The sequence below is a fragment of the Gopherus flavomarginatus genome, chromosome 2 (assembly GCF_025201925.1).
Source record: "Gopherus flavomarginatus isolate rGopFla2 chromosome 2, rGopFla2.mat.asm, whole genome shotgun sequence".
In the NCBI taxonomy this organism is placed as follows: Eukaryota; Metazoa; Chordata; order Testudines; family Testudinidae; genus Gopherus; species Gopherus flavomarginatus.
Window position 1 is genome coordinate 16,736,275 of NC_066618.1, and position 27,855 is coordinate 16,764,129.

General features: G+C 47.1%; 1 protein-coding gene and 1 long non-coding RNA gene across 6 annotated transcripts in view; one reads left to right on the forward strand and one right to left on the reverse strand.

The window, feature by feature from the left end:
* The window catches only part of LOC127045057 (uncharacterized), a 37,609-nt gene extending 19,024 nt beyond the window's left edge, over window positions 1-18,585 (forward strand). Inside the window, exons 2-3 of the long non-coding RNA XR_007772610.1 lie at window positions 17,113-17,254; window positions 17,818-18,585. This is a non-coding gene — a long non-coding RNA (uncharacterized LOC127045057). The remainder of the gene's footprint in view (window positions 1-17,112; window positions 17,255-17,817) is intronic.
* Window positions 1-27,855, reverse strand: part of PRKAG2 (protein kinase AMP-activated non-catalytic subunit gamma 2) — a 568,070-nt gene that overhangs the window by 139,708 nt on the left and 400,507 nt on the right. For 3 of the 5 annotated variants that reach the window (XR_007772607.1, XM_050940417.1, XM_050940416.1), the window contains exon 2: window positions 13,105-13,325. The exons of 1 other annotated variant lie outside the window; for it this stretch is intronic. Coding sequence is in view for 2 of the 4 variants with exons in the window: in XM_050940417.1 (XP_050796374.1) it covers window positions 13,105-13,325 (221 nt within the window). In the remaining 2 variants the exon portion in view is untranslated. Of the gene's footprint in view, window positions 1-13,104; window positions 13,326-27,855 lie in introns of those variants that run through there. One more of the 5 variants, XM_050940422.1, reaches the window with a different exon arrangement.

Genomic DNA, 27,855 nt, shown 5'->3' on the forward strand with positions numbered 1-27,855 from the left:
TAGCATAGGTGATCTTGATAGGACTTAAAATATTCTAGAATAAAGGAGGAGAAATCTGGATCCAATGAATCATCTGGTCAGGTGGGTGACAAAGCAACGGGAGCCAATGGATCCTCCTGTGGTAGGACCTGGTCCTGTGGTAATGGCTCAGTAAGAACAACATCTGCAGGTGCCCCCAATGTAGGAGGCTATAGAAGTCAACTAGCCAAACAGTCTGGTGATCTCGACCTCAAGTGTGCTGATGATCAGGACCTTGGAGACAGGAGGCCAGCAGGTACTGGGCCATAATGACCTGTCTGTATTATTGGTACCAAGAGCAGGACCGTTCCTACGTTCTCCCTCTGGAAACAGCCTTGAAGGCTTACTAGACCAATGCCTAGGAGGAGATGGTGAAATAGAAGAGGATTCAAAAACAAGTTGCAAAGAGCCATTTGAATAATCAGTAGGCAACAGAGGAGCTAAACCAGAAGGGACCACTAGATGCTCTGATCTGTCTGTAGCCCAATGAGAAGAGTACTGAAGTCCACACTGTAGTTAGTATTGCAAACGCACCCCAAGATGTTAAGCGGACTATGTTGACACTCAGTGTCGGGATGGACTTCATCACTGGTGCAAATGTATGAAGTACCATTCGTACCCTGTCAGAGAAATGCCCTGGTACCAAAGCTGTGGGTGCCAAGAGAGACCATTGTTGAGGTCGAGGCATAACTAAGTACTGACATGGAGAGTGTCAGTGCCAAAGCTGATATTGAAGTCACAACTTTTGTAGGCTTCCTAGCTGGTACTGACACCAGCACAGATGATAGCCTGTGCACCAAAGCAACAGATCCAAATGGGCCAGCAATAGCTCTACTGCAAAGGACTCGCACCAGAAGAAAGCCTGGAACCGAGAGGCAAAGCAAATCAGTTGCTGCCTGATAAGCCTGTGAACTAGTTGGTACTGACAGCTTCGGTGCCACAGTTGTGCACGTTGGTTCCGGACTCAATGGCCATTTCACAGATGGTACTGGACTTGACATTAAGGTACTGATATGTTCTTGCTGTGGTACTGGGGAGATATAGGTTAAGGGTCCAGCTCTACCCTGAGTACCTGAGGAGTCCCAGTGATGTTTCAAGCCTTTCTTTGAGGAAGAAGAGAAAGTCTCTCCTCAATCTGGAATGGTTCTGGCTGGTTTTATGGGTCCTCATTCATAGAGGCCCCAGGGAGGAAGATCAGCCTTTTTCTCCGAGAAGAGTCTTAGTCATGAGACCTGCCAGAAACTACCATAACCTCAGCACCTGCCTGAGGGGCCAGGCAATCTGACGAAGGCCCTGGGGCTGAAGCAGGCCTCATCACCTTCTGCATGAGGTGCTATTTAAGATTCAGATATCTGGCTGTCTGTGTTCTTTTTCTGAAAGAATGGGAGATACTGCACCTCTCTGTGTCCCTCGCCTAGACACAAAAGGCAGTGCATTTGGGGGTCATTATTTGGGATAGCTGCCCCACATGACAGGCAGTGCTTAAAGCTTGGTGAGAGCATACCACAGGGCTTCATATGAAATGAACAAAGCTACTGGGTACTAACTGCTAATTACTAGGTACTCACAAAAAAGGCAGGGAGAAAACTCACTGATGCAGTAACCACAAGGTAAGCCTCACATTGAACTTTGACTCAGGCCATAGGTGTTGAGAAGGAACTGAGGAGGATTGGGGCAGCGCTGCCCTTATGTAGTCTTGGGAGAGGCTATGAGGAAGTGTAGGGTGCCTGTGTCACCCTGATGGGTTCTACTACAAAAAGCCCTCTGGCCTCAGTGCACTGGGCACATGTGCAGTTGAGTGGAATACACATCTGTAACCACTCATGGAACTCTCAGATCCCAAGCCAATGCTCTAACCGTTAGACAACCCCACCTCACTCTGAATCTCTTATTTTCATTAGCTCTTTAACTGAAATGTTCTTTGTATCCCAAAACATTTCCACAAGGCTGCAAAAGCCAAATGCTGATGCATCTGCTGAAAGGTATAAAGAGCGGGCAATGGTATTCCCTCTTCAAAGTGTAACCTCCGTATCTATAAAAGATTACGTAATGAGGAGAACTGTTAGGTGACCAGCTTGTGCTGCTCTCCCTTTGTACCCTCACGGGGGCTAACATTCTCTTGGTTATGCTTGCTGTCTATTTCTGAGGTTAAACACCTCAAGAGGAAAGAGACCATGTGTTTTCAATGGAGGTTCACACATCTGGAAATTGCTCACTCCAGAGGTCCATCAGAACCCAAATTTGGTAAGCTTCAGTCATAGTGTAAAACTTAGCGGCTAGGACAAGTTTTTGATTGACCCTACCAGAATGCTAACAGATGGGGGCGAGTGAGATGCCTGTTACTATATTTTCTCTTTTGTAGGACTATTTCTTTGTAAAGGGCTGTTTCCAGTGATATAAGGGGCCCTGGTGCTGAGGCAATGGGCATCATTACAATGTCTAAATAAGTAAATCCCCAGGCTTAGCCAGTAGCCCCCACCAACAGAAGGGCATCAGGGTGGTACCTTTGCAGCCAGCTGCTCTTACTGCTATCATGGCTGCCCAATGATTGAGCCTGACTTCACCAATTGTTTCTGACTCATTGTGGTCAAACTATCATCTCCTTCCCTGATCCTTGTCTTTACCCTTTTCCTCCACTCCTCATCTCCAATTTCTTGTGCTTGCCTCAAATCCAGGGCCAGCTCTAGCAATGTCACCGCCCCAAGCACGGCAGCACGCCGCGGGGGACACTCTGCCGCTCGCCGGTCCCGGTGGACCTCCCATAGGCGTTCCTGCGGAGGGTCCGATGGTCCTGTGCTGTGGTGGAGCTGCCGCAGGCGTGTCTGCGGGAGGTCCACCGGAGCCGCGGGATCAGCAGACCGTCCGCAGAAACGCCTGCGGCAGGTCCACCGGAGCCGCCTGCCACCCTCCCAGCAACCGGCAGAGCGCCCCCCACGGCGTGCCGCCCCAAGCACGTGCTTGGCACGCTGTGGCCTGGAGCTGGCCCTGCTCAAATCCATTACCCATTATTCCACTCCACTTCTGCAGTCATCTTCTCATCCTCAATATCCCTCCTAGTCATCTTTTAAATCTTTTAACCAATAAAATTTATATAGGTCCTGATCCAGCAAAGCAATTAAAGCAGGGTCTTAACTTTAAGCATGTGAGCAATTCTTTTGAAGTCAACAGGACTATTAATGTGCTTAAAATTAAGCATGTGTTTAAGTGTTTTCCCGGATCAGGGCCATAATCTTTTTCTAAACACAACCAAACTACGAACAAGAAAAGTAGTACATAGCAACCCAGAGCAATCACAAAATTAGGTATTATTGTAACCTTCATCTTACCTTCCCTCAACATTCTGCCTTGTGTGTCATCATCACTAGTAGTGTTATGGCTGCACTTAGACCCTGTCCTGCAAACACTACTGGAAGCAGTACTTACAACCATGAATAGTGCTGTTGATGCTCATGAGAATAAGTACCACATGTGGTAATGTTTGCAGGGTCAGGCCCTTGCATAGTAAGCTCCTCGGGTCAGGGATCCAGTTTATTATTTGTCTGCACAGCATCATGCACACACAACTTCAAATCCATAATTTTTAACTTTTCCTGTTATGGAGCATGGGGAAATGGCATATTTCTAGATTTCCCCCAAGTCCCTCCACTTTCAGCCAACTTCTAATCTGAATAGTAATAATAAAACTTTTAAAATTAATAACTTATTTAATTGATTGTAACCCTACATATGCAAGTGATCAAGTTAAAAGCTCCTCTCTCCAGAGGATTCTGACCCTGTCCCCTTGTTGTCATGACGTCCCTCTTCCCCAATACTCCGCCCTTATGATCTGGTATTTTTACTGATTGTGCCATTGTTTTGTTTTTATACATTAGATTGTGAGATCTACAGGGCTGGGACCTTGTCTTATTTTTACAACGATAAAGAACAGTGCACATCTTTGGCACTATACAAATCATTGTCATCATAAAAACACATGACCTGACCCTTAGTTCCAGTTAAAAAACACTGCTGTGAATATGGTCAAAGAATAAATATTTTGTGTTCACTGCACCAACACAATGAAAACATTTTTCCAAGCTGCTGCTGAGATGGTATCTAGTCCCATTATGAGTCAGCACCCCAATGCAGCTGACTTTCTAATTGCCAACTCTGGCTGCTTGCAATTATTTTTAAAAGGTAGACACAGGCTCCATTTTTAAAGAGCTAAATGCTCCCTTCCTGCTTAGGCAGAAATCTGCAAGATCCGAATATCACAGGGAGTGGAGTGAAGCAAGATGTGTTCAGGGGAAAGGTGGTTGTAGTGTATTTCCCCTTCCTTTATGCAGCAATCTTTTCAGAGTTACTGCAATAGACCCTGTTTCCCTAGGCAAAGAATGGGACTAGGGAAGGAGGAGGGGAGGAAGAGTCATAGGAATGGCCACTTGGTACTGCACATTTCCTTTCAAGGCCAATCAGGACTTACATGTCTTAAAACATTGTAAGCGATTACAGGCAACATTGTTGAGAGGACTTGAGATGTTGGATGTGGGGGATACAATATGTAGCAGTGTCACAAAAGCCAGAGATGGACTAGGAAACCTGTGGATGGTTAAGAATCCACAGTGTTTTCTCCTGTCAATCCCAGCCTGCACCCTATTTATGGCTGCCAGCTGTGCTCCACATCTGGGCCAGTAGTTCAGAGTGGGTAACGCAGGTTCAGGTTCCGGAGAATTTGTCCTATGCTTTTCATGAAGGGGTTTGGTGCAGAATCTCTACTCTCTTGTAAATGAACAGCCTAGATGGTAAATAGTTTTCTGTATTCTTGCCTTAAACTGCAAAAATATAGCTTGCAAATCATCATAAACAGTTCTTCCTTAGCTGCAGTTTTATGCTGAATTGGGCAGTACACAGTCCATTACTGTTATAACATGGCCTTCTTTCATGAGAAGAAATGGTTACTTACTGCAACTGGTTTTTAGATATGTGAGGCAGACATTTAGTCCACTTAGGTGTGCGCACCCAATGCACGGGAACCAGAGAATTTTGCCTTGCAGTACTCATAGGAGGCAGGGATTGTGCCTCATGGTCATAGCCCCTCCCCTGGTTATATGAATAGGGCTTTACCAAATTCCTGGTCCATTTTGGTCAATTTCATGGTCATAGGATTTTTAAAATAGTAAATTTCATGATTTCACCTATTTAAATCTGAAATTTCGCAATATTGTAAGTGTAGGGGTCCTGACCTAAAAGGAATTGTGGCGTGGTCTCAAGGTTATTGTGGGGAGAGGGGCAGTTGCGGTACTGCTACCCTTACTTCTGTGCTGATGGTGGTGGCTGTGCTGCTTGCAGAGCTGGACAGCTGGAGAGCAGCGGCTGCTGGCCTGGAGCCCAGCTATAAAGGCAGAGCCGCCGTCAGCAGCAGCACAGAAGTAAGGATGGCCTGGTATGTTATTGCCACCCTTACTTACTTCTGTACTTTTGCCTGCAGAGCTGGGCCTTCAGTTAACAGCCACCTCTCTCTCCAGCTGCCCAACTCTGAAGGCAGCGCAGAATTAAGGATGGCAATACTATGACCCCCCTAAAATAAACTTGTGAACGCCCCCGCAACTCCCTTTTGGGTCAGGATCCCTAATTTGAGAAATGCTGGTTTCCCCTGTGAAATCTGTATAGTATAGGGTAAAAGCACACAAGAGATTAGATTTCACTGGAGGAGACCAGATTTCACAGTCTGTGACGCATTTTTCATGGCCAGGAATTTGGTAGGACCTTATATATGAGGCAGCTCTGCCTTGACCCCAATTTAGTCCCTACATACTACATGCCCTGAGACTAGACTCCGATGCAGGGGGACAAAGGGTGAGTTGTGGAATACACATCTGCATCATATTTTGAAGAACCACGGTTATAGTAAGTAATCATTTCTTCTTTGAGTAGATGCAGCTGTGTATTCCAATTACATGACTCACACCAAGCAGGACCCACAGGAGGTGGTTCTCAGTCTAACAAAGATTACAGAACCACCCTCTCAAAGGTTGCAAGATTTTTTGGATGATGATGTATGGCATAATAGTTCATAAACATATGTATCGATGACCACATAGCAGTCCTGCAAATGTCCAGTATTGAGCTGTCACTTAGGAACACTGATGGAGCTTGCACTCTCTTAGAATGAATTCACACCCACTGAGGAGGCATAGTCAAAGGTATTTTATATGTAGTCTTGATACAGGACGTTTTCATCTAGAGATTTGTTTGTAAAGAGACCACTTGCCCCTTCATACAATACGCATATGACACAAACAAGCAAGGCAAAGCATGAAATGTTTTGGTCCTGTCCAGGTAGAAGGTTAGATATCAGACATCTAACGGGTGGAGATGCTGCTCCTCTGGAAATGAATGTGGCTTAGTAAAGACGACAAGTAAATATACCACCTGGTTCAAACAAAACAGAGACTACTTTACACAAAAACTTAAGGCACAGTCATTAAGTCACTTTGTTTTTGGAGAACTGCATATAAGGATGATATGCCCTCAGAGCCCGCAACTCACAGACCCTCCTTGCATATGTTATCGCCACAAAGAAAGCATGTTTCTGACAAAAAAGGGAAGGGAGAAGATGCAGGAGGCTGGAAAAGAGGTTCCCTCAACACCAGGACCATGTTAAGGTCCTCCAGAGAAACCAGCTCTCATACCAGAGGATGGAAACAAAGAAGCCCTTTTAATAATCTTACAACCAGGGCATTGGAAAAAAAACTAAATCTTCCATGAACGGGGGAATGAAACACTGAGATAGCTGCCAGATGCACCCTTAGAGAGTTAAGCACAAGGCCCAATGACAGAAGATGCAGCAAGTATTCCAATATATCCTGAATAGAAGCCAACATTGGCTGAACTCTGCAAGCCAATGACCACAGCAAGAATCACTGCCATTTAGCTGAATAGGCCCGTGACTCAGAAGGGGACACAGAATATGTGATCCCTGACTTCCTGTTTGAGACAGTATCTTTCCATGCACATGAACTGGGGGTATAAATTGGAGACTGACATCAGCCCAGGGCCTCTCTCCTCCCTCAAATACTCTAAAGGCAAAAAGAATGGGAATTCAGCCTGTTTTCCGTAGGGTGAGAAAAACGGCTAGATTCAAATCTTGCTTAGCATAAAAAGTTTAGAATTTAGACTGTGATTTTACCTTGTTTCTTTCTTATGTAACCAACTTCAACCTCTATGCCTAACACTTATCACTTAAAATCTATCTTTTTGTAGTTAATAAACCTATTTTAATGTTTTATCCTTTCCACTGAGTTTGTCTAAAGTGCTTGGGGAAATCTGCTCAGATTACAAAGGCTAGTAGTGCATGTCCACTATCTTTTGATGAAGTGGTAAACTAATTAATGAGCTTGCACTGTTCAAGAGAAGGTCTTGATCAGTGTAAGACAGTACATTTCTGGGGTGCAAGTCTTGGACCTTGGGGGATTTGCTGGTGTCTCCCTCTGTATAGTTCATAAGTGGCTTGGAGAGCATTCATGCAACTTAGGTAGGTGTGTCCCTGTATGTTGTTGGCTGAGTGATCATAGCACCTGGAGGGGTTTGCTGCTTCTCACAAGTACAGCATTGGAAGAGACAGTTCAGGGAGGGGAGTTAAAGGCACAGCAGTCCCACTATTCCAGGTTTCATGCCGGGGATCCGTCACAGCCCCCAATGTAGGCCAGGCACTGGAAGCAAGAGGATCCCAACCTCAATGCCAAAGAGTCCTCGGATTCTAGGGATAAGGGTGAAGCTAGCCCTGAAGGTGTGAACAACTGATCTCACTCATCTAAACTGGATTTATGTCTGTGGAGGGAAGGGGGCAGTATCTTATGTATGCACTCTAATTTCCTCAGGGCACAGAGGGTGCCTTTATGGAATGTTATTTCCCTACAGGATCAGAAGATTGATTGCTGTGGCTGTGAATGCTGTTAGAAACTAGTGTATAACTACATCAGTTTCATCATGGGATGATTGTACATATTGTTTTCAAAACTAAGTAAGTAGTTTTTTTAAGGAAGAGGTATAGCTGGCTGAAGAACAGTGGAATGGTACAGCCCAATGTTAGCATATTTTTCCTAATATTCAGCCTATATTTTTCTTGTTTTCATCTCATTGCTCCCAGTTATAGCCCCCTCACCCTGTTAAATATTCCCTCCACCACTGGGTTTGATTCTCTCCTCACACAAATCTGACCCCATTATGACTCCATTTAATTCAATGGAGTTATTAGTGATACACACTTACGCAAAGGAGAGAAGAATCAGGTCACTGGTATTTAAATGTTTCAGATACTTGCAGAGAAATGTTAATACCCCCACTTAGTTGTCAGATAGCTGACGATATATACTCCTTTTTAAAAGCTATTTATTTATTGGGTTTGGTAACCAAGTATCAGTCATGGACTACTGTCAAATAGGTGAATGTGTACACCAGCTTTTAACTACAACTTTCACATGGACTGCAACTCTTTCACTGGCAGTTATGTTTAAATAAAGATGTGAGGGCCCACTGAGATCCATTAAGCTCTGTGATAATCTTGCACAGAGAAGTAAGCAGAGGTCACCACATAATATGAGGCATTTAAAACTAGACTGGCTATAACTGTTTTAGGAAACGTATTGCAGGAAAGACTCTTGCATTAGCAGGTAACAGACTAGATAATTATTAAATCCTTTCATCTCTAATTTCTGTAATCAGTTTACGGCAGTATAAATCAATGGTGAGTCACAGTAATGTCTTGGCACACTAATATACTGCCTTAACTCACCTGAATGCTGAAATTCTGAATCTCTGTACAGTGAAAGAACAGACTCCCTTTCCCCAACTCACGAGGTTTTGTAAAATAACTTTAGATTCAAACGTCAGTTCCAGTTCTCTTCAGAAGAGTTAAATCTCTGCAATAAAGCAGCCTGATTATGGGGCTTTGATGTGTGGCACAGCTTTTAGAGAGCAAGCCAAATTGAGGGACCTACTGTGCATAGCCTTGTTCCCAGGCTCCCTGCCCACAGAAGAGAGTGTGATGTAATCATTCCTTATGCAAAACAAGTGAACAGCTGTGTTTGTGAGTTTACTAGTTTGACTAAGGAGTAGCATTAAAAGCCCCAGAGAGAAGTGCCACTATTAAAGAGCCAGGAAGTCACTGAAGCCCCATACTCCCCTTCATGTCTAGGTGTGGAGGAGGGTACAGTTCCATCTCTGTGGCACATTCCCCCTCTCCTTCCTCACTTGGAGGGCTGTGAATTTGGAATGGGTAAAGCAGATGTGGACTAGGCTCTTCCAGATGTGGATGCACAGGAGTTGGATGGATGGGGGGCAGCTCCCTGTACAGTGAGCCCTCCCCCTGCAGCTGGGAAGCAATGGGTGCAGGAAGTGCTGAGGGGTGGGGAGTTTGCAGAACTTCCTACAGCCGGGAGAGAAATCTGGGGGCGGGCCTGACCTGGATGCAGTGCAGGGGAAGAGGAAGTCCTGTCTTGCCCAGCCCAGCCGGGACTAGCAGCTAAGCTCAGTGCAGGTTAGGTGCCACCAGCCATGTCTTCCCCAGTCCTGCCCCCCACCCCACAGTGATTTGCCTCTTTGCTGGCTGTCATGGGCACCCAAAACATACTGCTGGGGAGGGTCGCATGACCACTTTTGCGGCTTCCCTTTGCTTCCCTGTCAGAAAGGGATTTTTCTGCAAGGAAACAAAGAAATCTGTGGGGGATCGGGGACATAAATTCTGCACATGCACAGTGGTACAGAATTCCCCAAGGAGAAACACCTGCAGGGTAAAACATCCAAATCTGAGAGCTCTGTGTGGGACTATTTTTAATCCCACTCCCACCTCACTCCTGCTATTATGGCAGCCAGTTCTCTGGGACCCCAATCCCATTGCAGGGCTCTAGGCTGAGGCTTCCCTTTCTTGCTGAGGAATCCCCTTTAGATGGGTGCAGGGGAATAATCACAGTGTAAGAGGAGGGGTGGCCCGATGCATGACCAGAAGCCATGTTTACAGAGACTGGTGGGAGGCTATAGAACCAGAGGGCATAGAGGAGGCAAGAGGCATTTGTGCAGATGCTCTTGCCTCCTGGAGATCTTGCTATTAAGGGTGCATTACCCTTGGCTTCTTTTGGGAGGGGCGGGAGGCACAAATCCTACTCTCCCCAACAGGAGGAGAATTCAAAGGAAGCTCCACAGGTTGATAAGCAGGGAGTTCTTTCCTCCGCATGATTTATTCTCATGGAGGGGAGGACAAGGCCCTGAAATGGGCTGGGAAGTGATGTCCTCTGCAAACATGTACATTTTTGTGATAAATGGAACCCTGGTCCTTTCATCACATCGACCCATAACACTGCAGAGGAAGGAGTGAGGAGGGAACAACAAGGACAACAGCAACGTTAAGCTCAGCACATTATTTTCCATTTCAAAATGGGCAAAGCAGAAACCGGGAAATATGTTCACTATTAAATTTACAACCTCTTTGCATTCCATAGTTAGTAATTTCACATTAAAGAAGAATAAGTTATCATCATTCACCACTTATTGCCTGAAGGGCACATAGTCCAAACAACACGAGGTCAAAGTACAAGCTGTCTCATGAACTGTACATTGAAAAATCAAGTTGCAGTTGGCCTATTAAATGTAGTGCATGCTAATCTCTCTTTACAGCTTTGATCTCTTATCAGCTAAATTCCTCATTACACCACTCTGGCCCGACAGACACAAACACACATACATTATTGAAAGAATATGGTATGCATATTAATGAATATCTAAAATTTTAGAAGTAGTGCCCACAAGTACCACTGCAGAGATGTGTCACATAGTAATTAATCTGAACATCCATTCGGTGTGGAGTTAATTGCTTGGATTGGTGTGTAGTATTCTGATTATCTGCTCTGAAGAAGTATGCTTCTTTACTCGCTGTCAAGAGCTGCCTCCTACATTTTCATCCCCTCTCCAAAATCTAAGGCTCAGGATAATATTCTATCCTTCAAAGTGCTCTTCACAGCAAGAAAATGTTGAGATTATATCAGGAGGAAAATAAATAGTATTATTTTTCCCTCCCCCTCTCTCTTTTTCTCTAGCAGATTTTTACCCCTTCAATGCCATACTCCCAGGCACACCAAAGGCCAGTTCGGCATAGGGACAGAAACAACTTGAAATCTAGTCAGTTCTAAAAGGCAAGGTAAAATTAATTCTAGCTACTGGTTCTACACCTCCCCTTAGTCCCCCTGCTGTTGTGTGTTTGTACAGATCCTAGTACACTGGATCCTGGTTTGTGACTGGGGCTCCTACGTGCTACCACAATACAAATAATAATGATAATTAATAAATAAAATGGAACTACTCATGCTTAAAATTAAGCATGTGCATAAATATTTGAATGACTGGGGCCTAAATAACTGACTACATAGAGGAAAACAGACTCGCAAAGTAAATAGAGACTTTTTTCTAAATTCTTTCAGTTACAGTAATTTTAGATGTTACCTGTAAGACTAGTACATAAAAAGTTTCTGAAAGAAACAAGCTTTCATCTTTTAAGTGATGTCTGAGACAGGTTGCCATGTCTGCACACAAGCCTCCCTCTGATCGACAAAACTGTGTACCTAGGGGCATTCCACAGCTGTTAGCATGAATAATTTATCATATAATCTATAGAGAGGATTTAAAATAATCATTAACCAGAGGAAAAACTGCCTTAATAAGCAGCAAGGCTTTTAGGAACTTGTTTATGGTATGTGCTTTATGAACACAAATGTTTTATTACCCCACAACAGAAGAGAAAAAGTCAGGATAAATGAAGACAAAGTATGCATGCAATGCTCATAAAATAATGATGTTCCTCTACTGTGGTCAGATTTGTGAGCAATGCTGTATACCTGCACTGCTGAGAAGAGTGTGAGCTATTCAATCACTAAGAGACAGGAATCCTGAACCTATCTATCAGTCTCATATTCATCTCCAAGCTGTTGAAGGTGAGTCACATTCTCCTAACGCTTTGCCCACTCAGTAGATCTTATCAAGGATTTAATAGGTTTTAAAGACATCTGTTGAAAATGAAACATAAAGGGTCTGATTCCCCACTGCTTTGCACCTTTTGCCATCATTTATATTGGGGCAAAGTGAAGATAACTAAATCAGAATGGCAGCATTTTACACCTACTCTGCCGAGGTATAAATGATGACATAAGGTGAAAAGCAAAGGGGAATCAGGCCCTAAATATTTACATTCCTCTCAACCTCTCATTTGTATAGATGCATCCAACACTAAAATACACCAACTGGTGACAACACTTTACAATGTCATTGTGACGCTCTGCATTCCAAAGCAACATCTTGGCACCCCCATATTTACTATGGTGATATGATCATGGGATGTTTTGTACAAAGTATGCCTTGTAAGGTATCATTCTAAAAGTCTTGATCTGTTGAACATTAACATCCTTTTGGATTGTATGTGCTATCATTGTATGGGAAGTTTTGCTATGAGTGTGTTACTAAAATACGCTGGGAAGTCGGAAACACCCACAACCAGCCTTTCAGGTATAACAATGAAGTAGCCAGACACATTGATGGCTACTGTAATATGCAGTCTGCTGACATGTTGCCAGAGAGTCTCTGCTCCTGGGAGCTGCCCATGTCCCCTGGCGGTTGTGCTCTTCCTTTCTCATTTTGCTGGACTAGGGGGAAGAAAACCTGCTGGGGACTGGCGCAGCTGATACTATGGTAGAGTTTCTGTTTGAAGTGGTGGTTGGTTCTTCCCCAGCAGGAAAATTATGTAAACTCTCCTTTCTGCTAGCTCCAGTTCAGAGGTTGGCTTGGGAGAAAAAACATGCAGGCCGAACAACTTTACCCTACCCTGACCTGGCACTTCAGATCAAAATGTAGATACTAGGACCTATAACCACTGCATAGTTTACTTCAGATTACAGATGACATTGGTCTACAGAACATGGTGAAGTCTTGGGACATCCCTGAAATAAAGGGGTACAACTACCCACAATCTGCCCCACATTATGCATGCACAGTTCCCAGCTTCTTAGCCATTGAAAACACTAACACACAGAGGTCTCTTCCTATTGAAAAGGCTAAACAAAATACTCCACTTACTGTTTTTGAGGTAGCACAGGGAGTTGGCATCACTGTGGGAGGCTTGGCTGCATTTTGGGGCGGAGGCAGAGTAATCCTCTGCCCTGTGTCCGGAGGAGAAGAGTGAATCCGGGTTTCTAGTCTCTCAGGTTCATGTTTATAGGATTCAAGAGGAAATGGAGGCTGCTTGGTCACTTGTGTTGGGGTAGATGGAGAAGAGGAGAGGCCGGAGGCTGTAAACAAAGGAATTATTATTAAAGTGCAGGTCAAAATAAGACCAGAGAAGAAGGTAAGCTGAAAACTGAGCCTGCACTTGCTCAACCAATTTTTCTACCCTTCTCTCAAAAAAACCATATACACATCTCATCCTCCTGTTTCTAAAGGGGATTTCCTCCTCCCTCTGCTTAAAACTTAAATATTCAAATGTAGCCTATGTGTATAATCCATTATACAAGGAGATAGCATTGTGCAGTGGTTAAGAGCAGAGAACTGGGAATCTATTCCCAGCTGTGCCACTAGCTTGTAGCTCCTTGGACAAATCACTTTGCCTTCCTGTGTCTCTATTTTCCTGTCTGTAAAATGGGGATAACGGGAGCTATCTATCTTGAAAAGCACGGCATTCGCAAATGACAGAAGCTATGTAAGTGTACAGCACTATTATTACTTTTAATATCCACACTAATCTCAGAATATCTATATGCAAGGAGCTCAACAGCTTTAAATGTTTATTTTTTCCTTCATTTTATCAAAGAAAAATCCAAGCCAGCAGTTAGAATAAAGTTAGGAGCAAAGGTACAGGGGAAGGAGAGGTTACTCACCTTGTGCAGTAACTGCAGTTCTTCAGGATGTGTCCCCTTGTGGGTGCTCCACTTTAGGTGTGCAGGCACCCAACCTTTGACTGGAGATTATTGGTAGCAATGCCTGTTCTGCCAGCTCACATGACATCCTCATGCCCTCTACCAAGACTATATAGGGCCCTTCATTGCTCCTCTGCCACAGAGCCCACAGAGGCAGTTCTGAAGCAGAGAGGAAGAGGTCAGGTAGAGGAGCACCTGCAGGCACACATCTCGAAGAACTGCAGTACCTGCACAAGGTGAGTAACCTCTCCTTCCCCTTCGAGCAGTGCCCTGTGGGTGCTTGTGATGGTCCTTGCTCAGGGGTCGGTTGGTAGGGGAACGCCACATACTGGTCATAGCTTAGGCCTGTGACTTACAGGAGGGTTGTTGATAGGGGAGCCAGGACCCTCCCACACCCACTGGGCTCTGACCCAGGCCTTTTGAGGGCAATCAGTGATCTAACAGCAAGGGGGTTGCTTAAGGCTGCCTTCCCTGGGCCACGTCCTATCTCCCACCTTGCGATTGTCCCAGAGTCACTGTCTGGGTTAAGATGGTGTGAAGGGTGCCTGCTCATCTTAAGACACCTTCTGGTGGCGGTGTGTGGCATGGTAGCTCTCTTCTTCTCTTGGGTGGCAACTGCCTCCTCCTTAGTATGGCCCACCCTCCTGGGCAGCTCAGTCATAGGATCTTCCCCTGCAGGGGTATTTCATACCAAACAAAAGGAATTACTGAAGTCCAGAGTTTGTACTAGAGGGAGAGGGGAATGCTTCCCTCGCAGACTATCTCTATAGCAGGCCCTCCCTTGCCTCAGGGAGGGAGCTTTGGGCAGTTGTTTTTGGGGCAAGATTCGGCCTTTGTCTCAGCCCTTCTCCACTGCACGTTGCACATTTGCTCTCTTTCCCCGTCTGCCACCAAGTGAGCCACTTCCATGCCTTTTAACTCCTCTTCCAGTTGGTGCATTTGCTACAGGTGTGGTGGGGTGGGGTTGGCCGAGCTGGCAGTAGTTCCTTAACACGTTGTTGTCCAGTGTGGGATTTGCACCCCACCACAGTGTTCCATTTTAGGTGACTCCTTAGCAGTAACCATTTAAGGACATGGGAGTTTCAAAACACCATTGAAGAAAGAACTGCGTTGCCTACTGCCGCATCTGATCTTGCAGCATGAATTAAGACACAGTGGTCGGAAAACATGTGCAACAAGGACTATGTTGCAACCCTGCAGATTTCAGCAACTGGAATGTCTTTAAGGAGGCCTACAGATGTAGACTGTCATCTAGCAGAGTGTGCAATCACTCTTAGGGAGGTAGAACCCCAGTGAACCCATAGCAGGCAATAATACATCGAGATCCATTTAGAAAGTGGTCGTGGCTGGCCCAGGTCAGCTGACTTGGGCCATGGGGCTGAAAAATCTCAGTGTTCTGGCTCTGGCTGGGGCCTGAGCTCTGGAACTATGCGAGGGTGGAGGATCCCAGAGCTCAGGCTACAGCCCAAGTCCAAACATCTACACAGATTTTTCAGCCCCAGAGCCCAACCCCTATTAACCCAAGTCAGCTGACCTAGGCCAGCCACAGGTTTTTTATCCCTGTGTAGACATGCCCTGAGTGGAGACAGATGCTCCCTTAGACCTCTATGCAATAGAAACAAAGAGTCTAGGGGTTTTGCAGAATGGCTTAGTCCTGTCTAAGTAAAAGGCTAATGCTCACAATATCTAGTGTATGAAAAAAAGACTCGTGTAGGCTGATGCAGCTTAGGAAAAAACCCTGGAAAGTGAATAGTTTGGTTGATATGAAATTCAGAGGACACCGTAGATAAGATCTTTGGATGAGGTTGTAAAGATACCTTCTTCTTGGAAAACAAAGTAAAAGGATGGCGGGCCATTAGAGCCTCCCATCTCCTCAACTCTTTGAATAGAAGTGATGATCACCAAGACGACTAACTTCGTAGACAGATGTAGCAACAAGCATGTAGCTAATGGGAGTTTGGCTATACTTGCAGCTGTACAGTGCTAGGAGTTAAAGCTGTCTTCGTACAGCTGTGTAGGAAAAGCCCTGCAGTGTGGCCACACTGACAGCTACCAGCGCTGCAGTGTGGCCACGTTTGCAGCATTTGCAGCAGTGTTGGGAGTGGTGCATTATGGGCAGCTATCCCAGCATTCAAGTGGCTGCAATGTGCTTTTCAAAAGAGGGGGGTGGGGTTGAGTGTGACAGGGAGCATAGGGGAGACAGAGAGAGTGTGGATTTTTGGAGCTGACACTGTGTCATCTCCCTGCCTTGCAAGTTCCGACCCCTTCCCCCACCCCTCTCTCATTCACTAAATGCAAATAGCTCTCTGTTTTTTTCCTTACAGACCAGATAAGCAGCTGCTCCGAAACGGCCCCCCTCCCACCCGCCATGCTGTTTCTCTCCTCAAGCAAACACTAGCTGTGGACATGCCAAAGGAATCCCCCTGTTTGCCTCTGCTCAAGCAAACAGTAGCTGTGTTTGTTTTTTAGATAAGCAGCGTGGGGAGCCCTGAGTTCACAACAAAACAAAGAGAGGCATCACAACAAAACAAAAAGAGTGTTATCTTTACTTAAAAGCATTATGGGAAGGTTCCAGAGGTGAGTTACAGCGTAGTAAGATTAATCACTGTTTACACTGGCACTCCAGCGCTGCAGTAGCAGTGCTGTTCTCTTTATTCCTCTCGTCGAGGTGGAGTACATGCAGCGCTGTAGCCAGGGAGATACAGCGCTGTATGTGCCTTGCCAGTGTGGACGGGGAGTAGGTTACAGCGCTGTAAAGCCACCACCAGCGCTGTAACTTTCAAGTGTAGCCAAGCCCTTCCTCAAAGAGTTGTTTCAAGGGCCTAGTTAAGAACTAGGCTGAAATCCTGAAATGGTGTTGAGGCTCTAATCTGCAGAAAAAAAGTCCTTTTAAGAATCTTGCGGTGGTCGGATGAGCAGATACTGAGAACCCTTCTACTGCCATATGGAAAGCTATCATTACCACTAAATGAACCTTGATGGAACTCGTAGATAGGCCTGAATTTTTCAATTCCAACAGGAAATCAAAAACTGAGGAAAGAGATGTCTGGATAGGAGAAGGATGGCACCAGTTACACCAAAGGTTATATCTTCTCCATTTCTGAAGGTAAATTTTGTCTAGTAGATTCCTTTCTGCTATTTACCAGTGTCTTTTGTACTTCAGATGAACATGTGGTCTGCAGTCCCAAGAACCATTGAGGAATCAAGTTTGTAGTTGTAGGATGTTCAGATTAGGATGGAGCACTTGACCTGCATTCTGAGATAACAGTCAAAGTTTGTTCAGGAGCTGCCACAGAGGGCAAGAGGTGAGTTTGATGAGGTAAGGAAACCAAAATTGCCTTGGCCAAGCTGGTACAATCAAAATGATTTTGGCTTTGTCCTGTCTGACCTTGATAAGAACCTTTAAAGAGCATTGGAGTTGGAGGATATGCAGAGAGAAGACCTTTTGTCCATGTAATGACGAAAGCATCTCCTAGAGATTGATAATAAAGCCCCCCTCTGGAACACAATTTCCTGCACTTTGTGTTGGCTGCTGTGGTAAAAATTGACCTCTGGAAATCCCCACGCCATGAATATATTGTTGAAGACTCGAGAGTACAACTCTCATTTGTAATTTAGGAAGAAATCTCTGCTCAGGTCCACCATGGTGTTTTGTATACCCAGAAGGTAGGAAGATTAAATGACTAACTGATTGGCTATGCACCATTTCCAAAGCTTTATCGCTTTGGGGCAGAGCAAGGGGGAACACGCTACACCATGACAATTGATATAATACATGCATACAAGGCTGCCATGATCTTGATAGACTTGTTTTTAAGTAGGGAAAGAAACTGGAGGCAAGATTTCTGACCATACTTAATTCCAATAGATTGATGTGCAAGCACTGTTCCTGTTGTGACCATTCGTCTTGGACTGTGTGAGGACCCCAATGTGCTCCCCATCCCAAAAGGGAAGCATTCAACATTACTATGACTGTAGAGGATTCTGGATGAGAAGGATTCCTGCACAAACTTTGGATGTATTCAGCCACCAGATGACGGACTGCAGGACCTGATTGGGCACAGATACTTGCTTGTTAATACTGTTTGTTGGGTACACAAACAGTCCTGAGCCACCCCTGGAGATACTGAAGATACAAACTGCTGCTTTGTGTTACAAAAATACAAGCTGCCATACATAACAGCAGTCGCAGACACGTCCTTGCTGGAACTTGAGGGACGAGCTTCACTCTTTGTACATGGTTCTTTAGAGCAAGGAACCCATCAGGAGGGAGATAAACTCTTCCAATTATCAAATCCAGAAGTGCTCCGATAAAGAGAATTCGTTGTGCAGAGGTCAAGATAGATTTCTTGAGATTTATTTGCAGGCCTAGCCTTCAGAATAGTGAAGTTGTTGTTTGGACGGCAAACCTAACTCCTGATCTGACCAATCCTTGAGGAGCCAGTTGTCAAGGCAGAGAAAGACAGTTATCCCTATATGACGGAGGTAGGCAGCTGCAATAGCCATGATTTTTAAGAACACCCTTGGGGCGGATAACAGGCCAAAAAAGTGTAGAACCTGGTAATGATTGTGACTGAAAGTAAAACAAAGAAATCTTTTGCGAGAAGGATGAATCATTACGTGGAAGTAGGCATCTTTGAGGTTGTGGCTCGCAAACCAGTCCCCTAATTCCAGGGAGGGAAAAGACGGTTATTCACCTTTGTAACTGTTGTTCTTCGAGATGTGTTGCTCATATCCATTCCAATTAGGTGGGCGCGTGCCGCGTGCACGTTCGTCGGAAGATTTTTACCCTAGCAACACTCGGTGGCAGCCCCCTGGAGTGGCGCCGCTATGGCGCCAGATATATACCCCTGCCGACCCAACCGCCCCTCAGTTCTTTCTTGCTGGCTACTCCAACAGTGGGGAAGGAGGGCAGGTTTGGAATGGATATGAGCAACACATCTCGAAGAACAACAGTTACAAAGGTGAGTAACCATCTTTTTTTCTTCGAGTGCTTGCTCATATCCATTCCAATTAGGTGATTCCCAAGCCTTACCTAGGTGGTGGGGTCGGAGTGAGATGTTGCAGAATGCAAAACTGCTGAGCCAAAGGCTGCATCATCTCTGAACTGTAGAACCAGAGCATAATGTGAAGCAAAGGTGTGGACCAAAGACCAGGTAGCTGCGCAACATATCTCCTGGATAGGTACACGAGCCAGGAAGGCGGTAGATAAAGCCTAAGCCCTGGTAGAATGCGCAGTGATGTGGCTTGGGGAAATAGGAGCCAAATCATAACAAGTGTGGATGCACGCCATAACCCAAGATGAGATCCTCTAAGAGGAAACAGGTAGGCCTTTCATTCGGTCTGCCACCGCGACAGAGTTAGGGCGTTTTATGAAAAGGTTTTGTCCGCTCAATATAAAATGCGAGCGCTCTACGGATGTCCAGGGAATACAGTTGTTGCTCCCGTCGCGTTGAGTGTGACTTCGGGAAGAAGACCAGGACAAAGATGTCCTGGTTAACATGAAAGGCCGAAACCACCTTAGGGAGGAATGTCGGGTGTGGCCGCAACTGCACCTTGTCCCTGTGGAACACAGGTATATGGCGGATCCACCGTAACAGCCCTAAGCTCGAAGACTCGTCTGGCCGATGTAATGGCTACGAGGAAAGCTGTCTTCCAAGACAGGTATAGTAGCGAGCAGGTTGCTAATGGCTCGAATGGGGGAGCCATAAGCCTGGTTAAAACCAGGTTGAGGTCCCAGGATGGGGCTGGGCGGCGTACTTGGGGGTATAAGCACTCCAAGCCCTTGAGGAACCTCGAAACAATAGGGTGTGAGAACACGGAACGGCCATCTTCCCCTGGGTGGAAGGTAGAGATGGCTGCCAAATGTACCCTCAGTGATGATACTGCTAGGCCCTGCTGTTTGAGAGACCAGAGATAGTCCAAAATAGAGGGAATCGAGACCTCAGTGGGAGTAAGATTATGCATTTCGCACCAGCAGGAGAAACGTTTCCACTTGGCCAGATACGTTGACCGGGTAGAAGGTTTCCTGCTACGCAGGAGAACTTGTCATACTGATGCACAGCAACGTAACTCTGACTGGTTTAGCCACGCAGCAGCCACGCCGAGAGGTGAAGAGCCTGCAGGTCCAGGTGGCGAAGTCTGCCGTGGTCCTGAGTTATGAGGTCTGGGTGGAGTGGCAGGGTAATTGGGTTGGCTATCGACAGGTCGAGCAACGTGGTCTACCAGTGCTGCCTGGGCCACGCTGGAGCGATCATGATTAGGCGTGCTCTGTCCCTGTGAAGTTTTAGCAGGACCTTGTGAACCAGCGGGAACGGTGGGAAGGCATAAAGGAGCTGCCTCTTCCACGGCATCAGGAAAGCATCCAAGATCGATCCCGGGGAGAGACCTTGGAAGGAGCAGAACATCTGGCATTTCCTGTTCGCACGGGAAGCGAACAGGTCTATGTGGGGAAATCCCCACTTCTGGAAAACAGAATGAATAACGTCCGGGTGGACTGACCACTCATGAGACAGGAAGGACCTGCTGAGTCCATCCACCAGAGTGTTGCAAACCCCTGGGAGAAAGGATGCTACCAGGTCTATCGAGTGGGCTATGCCAAAGTCCCAGAGTAGGATGGCCTCCTGACAAAGGGGGGAGGATTGTGTTCCTTCCTGCTTGTTTATGTAGTACATGGCTGTTGTGTTGTCTGTAAACACTGAGACACAACGGCCTTGTAAATGTTGCTGGAACACCTGGCATGCCAGGCTGACTGCTCTCAGTTCTCAGACATTTATGTGTAATGCCAGCTCCTGAGATGACCAGAGGCCTTGAGTACGAAGGTGTCCGAGGTGAGCACCCAGCCAAGAGATGATGCGTCCATCATCAGGGACATTGAGGGCTGGGGCGGATGGAACGGCAGCCCTGTACACACCAGGGAGAGAGTTAGCCACCAGTCTAGGGACCCTAGGGTGCTTGGGGAATGGTGACTATCACGTCTATTGGGTCCCTTCCCGGGCAGTATACCGAGTTGAGCCAAACTTGGAGAGGACAGAGGCAGAGTCTGGCGTATTTCGTTACAAACTTGCAGGCAACCATGTGACCCAGGAGACCGAGACAAGTGCGAGCCGAGGTCGTCGGGAAATTCTGTAGACCTCGGATGATTGTTGCCATCGCCTGAAACCGTGGCTGCGGTAAGCAGGCCCTGGCTAGATTGGAGTCCAGGGTAGCTCCTATGAAGTCTAACCTCTGCGTGGGAACCAGAGTGGATTTTTCTATATTGATCATCAGGCCTAGATGTGTGAATAGGTCCTTGACGATGCCCACATGCTGGGTGACTTGTGTCTCGGAGGCCCCTCGGATGAGCCAGTCGTCCAGATACGGAAAAACGTGTATCTGACGTCGGCAGAGATAGGTGGCGACAACGGCCATACACTTTGTAAATACCCTTGGGGCTGCAGAAAGGCCAAAACGGCAGGACCGTAAACTGGAAGTGCTGACGGTTGGCTAGAAAGTGGAGGTACCTCCTGTGTGGAGGAAAAATGGCGATGTGAAAGTACGCGTCCTTCATATCGAGGGCGGCATTCCAGGATCCAAGGACGGGATAATGGTCCCCAGGGATACCATGCGGAACGTCAACTTTATCATAAACTGGTTGAGTCCTCGCAGGTCTAGGATAGGTCTGAGACCTCCCTTCGACTTGGGGATTAGGAAATAATGGGAGTAAAACCCCTTGCCCCTTTCATCCATTGGTACCTCCTCTATAGCTCCCATGGCAAGGAGCGTCTGCACCTCTCGTAAGAGGAATTGCTCGTGAGAGGGGTCCCCAAAGAGGGACAGGGTTGGAGGGTGGGAGGGCAAGGTGGAAATAAATCGGAGGTGGTACCCATACTCCACCCTGCGTAGGACCCAGCGATCTAAAGTTAACTGGGACCATGCCAGGAGGAAGTAGGAGAGACGGTTGGAGAAGGGAGGAGAGGGATCCTGGTCTGTAACTGGTACGCCGCCCTCGGGCGCACCTTCAAAAATTCGTCTTTGGTCCCGGTGGTGGTTTTCAGTGACCTTGATTTTGGCCCCCTTGGGGTCCTGATGGTCATCTGTGACCACCTCGGCCGCGCCGCCTGCCAAAGTCCTGTCTTTGTCTAGGCACAGAGTATGGGCGGTGAGGCTGGGGACAGAAAGGCCTGCGTTGGGTCACCGGCATATGCATGGCGAGAGAGTGCATTATGACCCTGTTGTCCTTCAGGCTTTGCAGCCTGGGGTCAGTCTTTTCTGAGAAGAGGCCTTTACCATCAAATGGCAAGTCCCAAATGGTATACTGCAGCTCCGGTTGGAGGCTTGAAACCTGAAGCCATGAGATGCGCCACATGGCAACACCCGAGGCCAGAGTCCTGGCTGCTGAGTCGGCTGCATCCAACGAGGCCTGGAGGGAAGTTCTGGCCACCTTTTTCCCTTCCTCTAAGAGGACAGTGAACTCTTGGTGGGAGTCTTGAGAGAGAAGCTCTGTAAACTTACTCACCACCGCCCAGGTGTTATAATTATAGCGGCTAAGCAAGGCTTGTTGATTTGCCACCCGGAGCTGTAGGGCACCTGCCGAGTATACTTTGTGGCCGAGTAAGTCCATTCGCCTAGCCTACTTCGATTTCAGGGCTGGCACCTGCTGGCCATGGCGTTCCCTCTCATTAACAGACTGGATGACTAGTGAGCAGGGAGGAGGATGGACATACAAGTACTCGTACCCTTTAGAGGGCACCATGTATTTACACTCGACTCCCCTGGCCGCAGGAGGGATAGAGGCTGGAGACTGCCATATAGTATCGGCATTGGCCTGGATGCTCCGAATAAATGGTAGGGCCACTCTAGTGGAGGCATCCGCCGACAGAATGTCCACTACCGGGTCCTCTACCTCCGGGACCTCCTCCACCTGGAGGTTCATATTGAGTGCTACCCTCCTCAGGAGGTCCTGATGGGCTCTCAGGTCGATTGGAGGAGGGCCCGAGGAGGATGTTCCTGCCACCACCTCATCTGGAGAAGAGGAAGAGGAGATGCCGGGGACGAGCGGGTCCTGTGTGGCCTCTTGCTCTTGGACGACCTCCTGCTCCAGTGGAACCTGGGAGTCTGGTGGATGAACTGGGGCTTCCTCCATAGCAGTTGGAGGAGGGCGGCTAACTGTCGCCTCTGGCACTCGGTGCTCTGATGGGACAGAGCAGGACGGAACTACTGGTATGCCTTGGGCCTGGTGGTATGCCCAAGATGTCCAGAAAGACCACTGATGGGGGCCTTGGGCCTGGGCCTGGGCCTCTTGGAAGACTCTGGAGGGCACATCAGAATCGCGGTCCTGTGCATAAGAGCTGTCTGCATGGAATGACACTGATGCATGTCTGGATGGCCATGGAGGGGCTGAAAAGCCCTGGGCAGAGTCTGTCTCTAGCGGACCTTGCTCTACTCAGCACCAGGGACTGATACTGGGAGGCATACCGGTACCGGGAACGAGATCGGGACCTGTGACGGGAGCGGTGCCGGGAGGTCGACTGAGATCTCAAGGCTCGACGTCAGGAGCAGCTACGGGAGTCACGGTGCCTGGAGTGGTGCTGGGAGTAGCGGGCCGGTGAACGGGATACTGAACGGTGCCGCGAGTGCGACCGGTACTGAGGAGGAGAACGGTGCCGGAACTACGAGCGGCGTCGGGAGCGCCGATGGGACCTAGAACGTCTGTGGGACCGTGATCGTGAATGGTGCCACTCTGCTGTGCCAACAGAGGATAGTCTTATCAAGGCAGGCTTGCCGATAGACTGTTATTACCCACACTGGCGATGCCAGGGGTTGAGGCAGCGTCGACTCTGTCATGGCAATCACATCCCTCACCGTTGAGAATGTCTCCGGCACGGATGGAATAGTAAGCTCAACCACGGCTAGCGCCAGGGAGCTGACAGGCACCGGACTTGACGGCCCTTGTGGGACCAGAATCGATGTGCCGATGTCGTCGGTGCCGCGGCAGGTGTTGGTGCCGGGCGATCCGACTTAGACAAGCTCTCTGGCTGCGGTGCAGGTGGCATGGAAGCAGCAGAAGTCTTAGGCTTTCGACCTCGGGGAGAGGGAGCGGTGCCAAGTCAACTTCGGTGCCGGCGACGGCCGGTGCCGAGAGGCCTTGGCAGTACCGGCGCGGTCCGGTGCCAAGGAGGCGCTTCTGCCAGCCGATTGCCCAGTGCTCGGTGCCGAAGGCGGAGGGGTAAGAGCCGCCTCCATGAGGAGCTGTTTTAATCAAAAGTCCTGCTCCTTTTTTGTTCTCGGCTTAAAAGCCTTGCAAATGCGACACTTATCTGTCAGGTGAGATTCCCCGAGGCACTTAAGACAGGAGTTGCCTGGATCTCCTGTTGGCATCGGCTTGAGACAGGCCGAGCACGGTTTGAAACCCAGTGAACTGGGCATGGGCCCCGGCACCGGGTGCGGGGAAGGGGCTAATCCCCGAACCCCTCTTAACTATACACTAACTATGAACGATAAAAATTAACTATAACTATATAACTTTGAACTATATACACAAAAAAAAATAAAGTAGAGAACTACGAGTAGCTAGGGAGGTGGAGGTCAGTAAAACCGCAGTCCACTGTTCCAACGACCGACACGAGCGGTAAGAAGGAACTGAGGGGCAGTTGGGTCTGCAGGGGTATATATCCGGCGCCATAGCAGCGCCACTCCAGGGGGTGCCCAGCCGACCCACCGAGTGTTGCTAGGGTAAAAATCTTCCAACGAACATGCACGTGGCGCATGCACACCTAATTGGAATCGATATGAGCAAGCACTCGAAGAAGAATTATAGCTGCTAGGGACACCATCCTGAATTTCAGACGTCTGACATGCTTGTTCCATTGTCTGAGATGTAGTATCTGCCTCCAAACTATTATTCTTTGGTATTAGAAAATATCTTGAAAAGAACCCTTTTCTCCTGTGTCGAAGTGGGACTGACTCTATGGTTCCTAGATTTACGAGTGATGAGATCTCCTGTGTCAGCAATTGCTCATGAGAAGAGCCCCTGAAGGGGGAAGGAGAAGGGGGTTGGAAGGATGAGGTGGAGGTAACTTTGATAGTACAGTGGAAGTAATGGCCTCCAATACCCATTTGTCCAATGTTATAGTCTCCCGTACTTGATGAAAGAGAGAAGTGGTGTTCAAATTGAGGAAGAAGGGTTATGTCCAGCAGTTGATAAAACCTGGTCATTGGATGGTCTGGACTCTTGACCAAATCATCAGAAATGGTTTTTGAATGATGCTGAAGGCTGGGATGAAGCAATCTAGGTAGTTGCAGACTTTTTCTTTGAAAACCTCAACCTCTTGGTCAGTGTTTCCGGTGGCCTACGGAAGGCAGAAAATTGAGCAGAGTGGGATCTTTGTGTTGACTGAGACATGCTAAACTTCCTTATTTTTTGCAGGTGTGTATATCCCTAAAAACTTAAGTTTTGTCCTAGAGTGTTTTAGGGTATGAAGCGAGTTGTCTGTGGAATCCACGAAAAGCCTCTGGCCTTTGAAAGGTAAATCTTTCATAGTCGATTGTGCCTCCCGTGAAAACCCGGGACAAATGAAGCCAGGAAGCTTGCCTCATTGATACTGTGGTGGAAACAGACCTGGTTGCCTTGTTCGTCACATTGAGTGAAGCTTGCAGTGAAGTTTTTGCTAAAAGCTGACCCTCCTTTATTATGGAGCTGAACTGTTCACAATGTTCCTGTGGTAAATGGTCAGTAAAAGTATTAAATTTCTCTTAATTCAGGTAGTCGTATTCTGACATCAGCACCTGGTGGTGAGTTATCCTGAACTGAAGTGTAGTTGATTAATAGCTTTTATGACCTTTCTGGTCCTTATTATAAAGGGGTGGCTTTTTTGATATGTTGCCTACCCCTTTCATTGGCTGCATCCATGAACAGAGAGTTTGGTGCAGGATGAGAAAATAAAAATTCAGAATCCCTGGCCGTAGTATTTTTTAATCATCCCTCTTCCGTGTGGTTTGGGGGGGGGAATGTTGCTGGGGTTTGCCAGATGGACTTGGCTGCCTCTGAAAGGGCTTAATTAATTGTCAGTGCCAATGAGGGCTACAGGAAGTGGCACGGGCCAAGGGATATGCTGGTTACCACTTCCCGCAGTCCCCATTGGCCTGGAACGTGCTGAGGTAGAGGTGTGCAATACGCCCAAGCAATGAATGCAGTGGGAGTGCCCATCACTAACAAGGCCTGCTTCTCAATAAGAAAGGCACCTTTTAAATCCCAGTGAGCCTGGCATCCCCAACAAAAGAAAAAGTTGTTCAAGCCCCTCAATGGGAGGGAAAGAAAAACAATCTTTTTTAAATAGGGTAACAAACGTTCCAGCTGTAAGGTATTAAATCTACTACTAAAAAACTAACTATAAAGCTAAAACACTATTAAAAGTAGGAAACGAATACAGCACAGTCACATGCTAGATACCGTCTCTGGCCAAAGGTGATTGAGTAGGAACTGAGGTCACTTTGCCCACAGAGCCCTATATAGCAGGGGTGGCCAAACGCACTGGCCCACTGAGCCTCATATGACAATCTTCCGAAGTTCGAGAGCCAGGGCACACCTGCCAGAAGCTGGGGCTCAGGGCTTCAGCCCCACGCCTGCTGAAGCACCAAGCCCCGGCAGGTGCGCCCCACAGGGCTGAAGCCCTGGGATCCCCCTTCCCCTGGACAGAAGCCCCTACCCCACCACCCCCTGCAAGGCAGAGGTCCCGAGCTCTCCCCCCAAGTCTTAGAGATGGAGACTGGGAGAAGCTGGGGGCTTGCGAGCTGCACTTTAGCGATAAGAGCTGCATGTGGCTCACAAGCCACAGTTTGGCCACCCCTGCAGTATAGCCTCAGTTCAGGGCACGAAGATGTGTACGGTGAATGTGCAGGCAGAATAGGCACTGCTACCAAAAATCTCCATCAAAGGTGCAGGGCACGTGCTCATTTGAATGGAGCACCCACAGAGACATTACTCGGAGAAGAAGAGGGGTACATTTTCCAAGTGCTTTCTGTAATAGTGCTAACAATGATTTTGTCCCATCTACGTTACCTTTTAAATAGTTTTCAACATCAGTTGAGGAGGAAGGGTGAAGGGACCGTAAGCTGAAAACAAATGTATTTTCACAAGGAAAATGACAACTTCACTTGGAATGTGCATCCCACCTCACCTGTACTTCAGCGAATAGTCTTATAGTAGTTCTGCACTGTGTTTACATGGTTTGATCGAGCTACGTCTATCATCCAAGTCAGGAATATTTATCCATGCCTCACATGAACATTTCCTTCCTTGGAGTAATGAGGTCCACAAATCCAAGACATTAGATCTATGAACCTCATTACAAATAAGAAACTATTTAAACAGATACAGTGTATCCACATAAAGTATGAATCCAAATAAGGCCTGTATGTGTGTGTTTATCAATAAACACACAGGACCCAATTCTCTTCTCTCTCATGCCAGTGTAATTCAGGAGTAAGTCTGTTACCTTTAATGAAGTTACACTAATGTAAACCATGTGCGCAAGGTAAACAGGTCTACATGCTTTAAGTGAGTTGAACCATTTACACCACATCTGAACTGGGCCCACATAGTGTACTTAAAGGAAATTGTGTGCGTAATCAGAAGACTTTAGTCCATAGAATGGGACTGAACAAAAAAAATTCACATTAGCATGCAGAAAGGTTTTTTGAAACCAGAAATCACGCAAACAAATGCTTGAGAGAATTTTACAAACCCATTTTCACAGCTATTCGTTATGGGTCTAATCCTCCACTGGGGATTTTTGCACCCTAGTGCAGGTGCACTGTATCAGTGTAAATTGAGGCTTGAAGTGGTGCTGTTTAACTTGGTTTCAGACTGGGGAAAGCTGCGCCAGTAGCAAGTCACTTTTTACCCCAATGAAGTATATTTACAAGC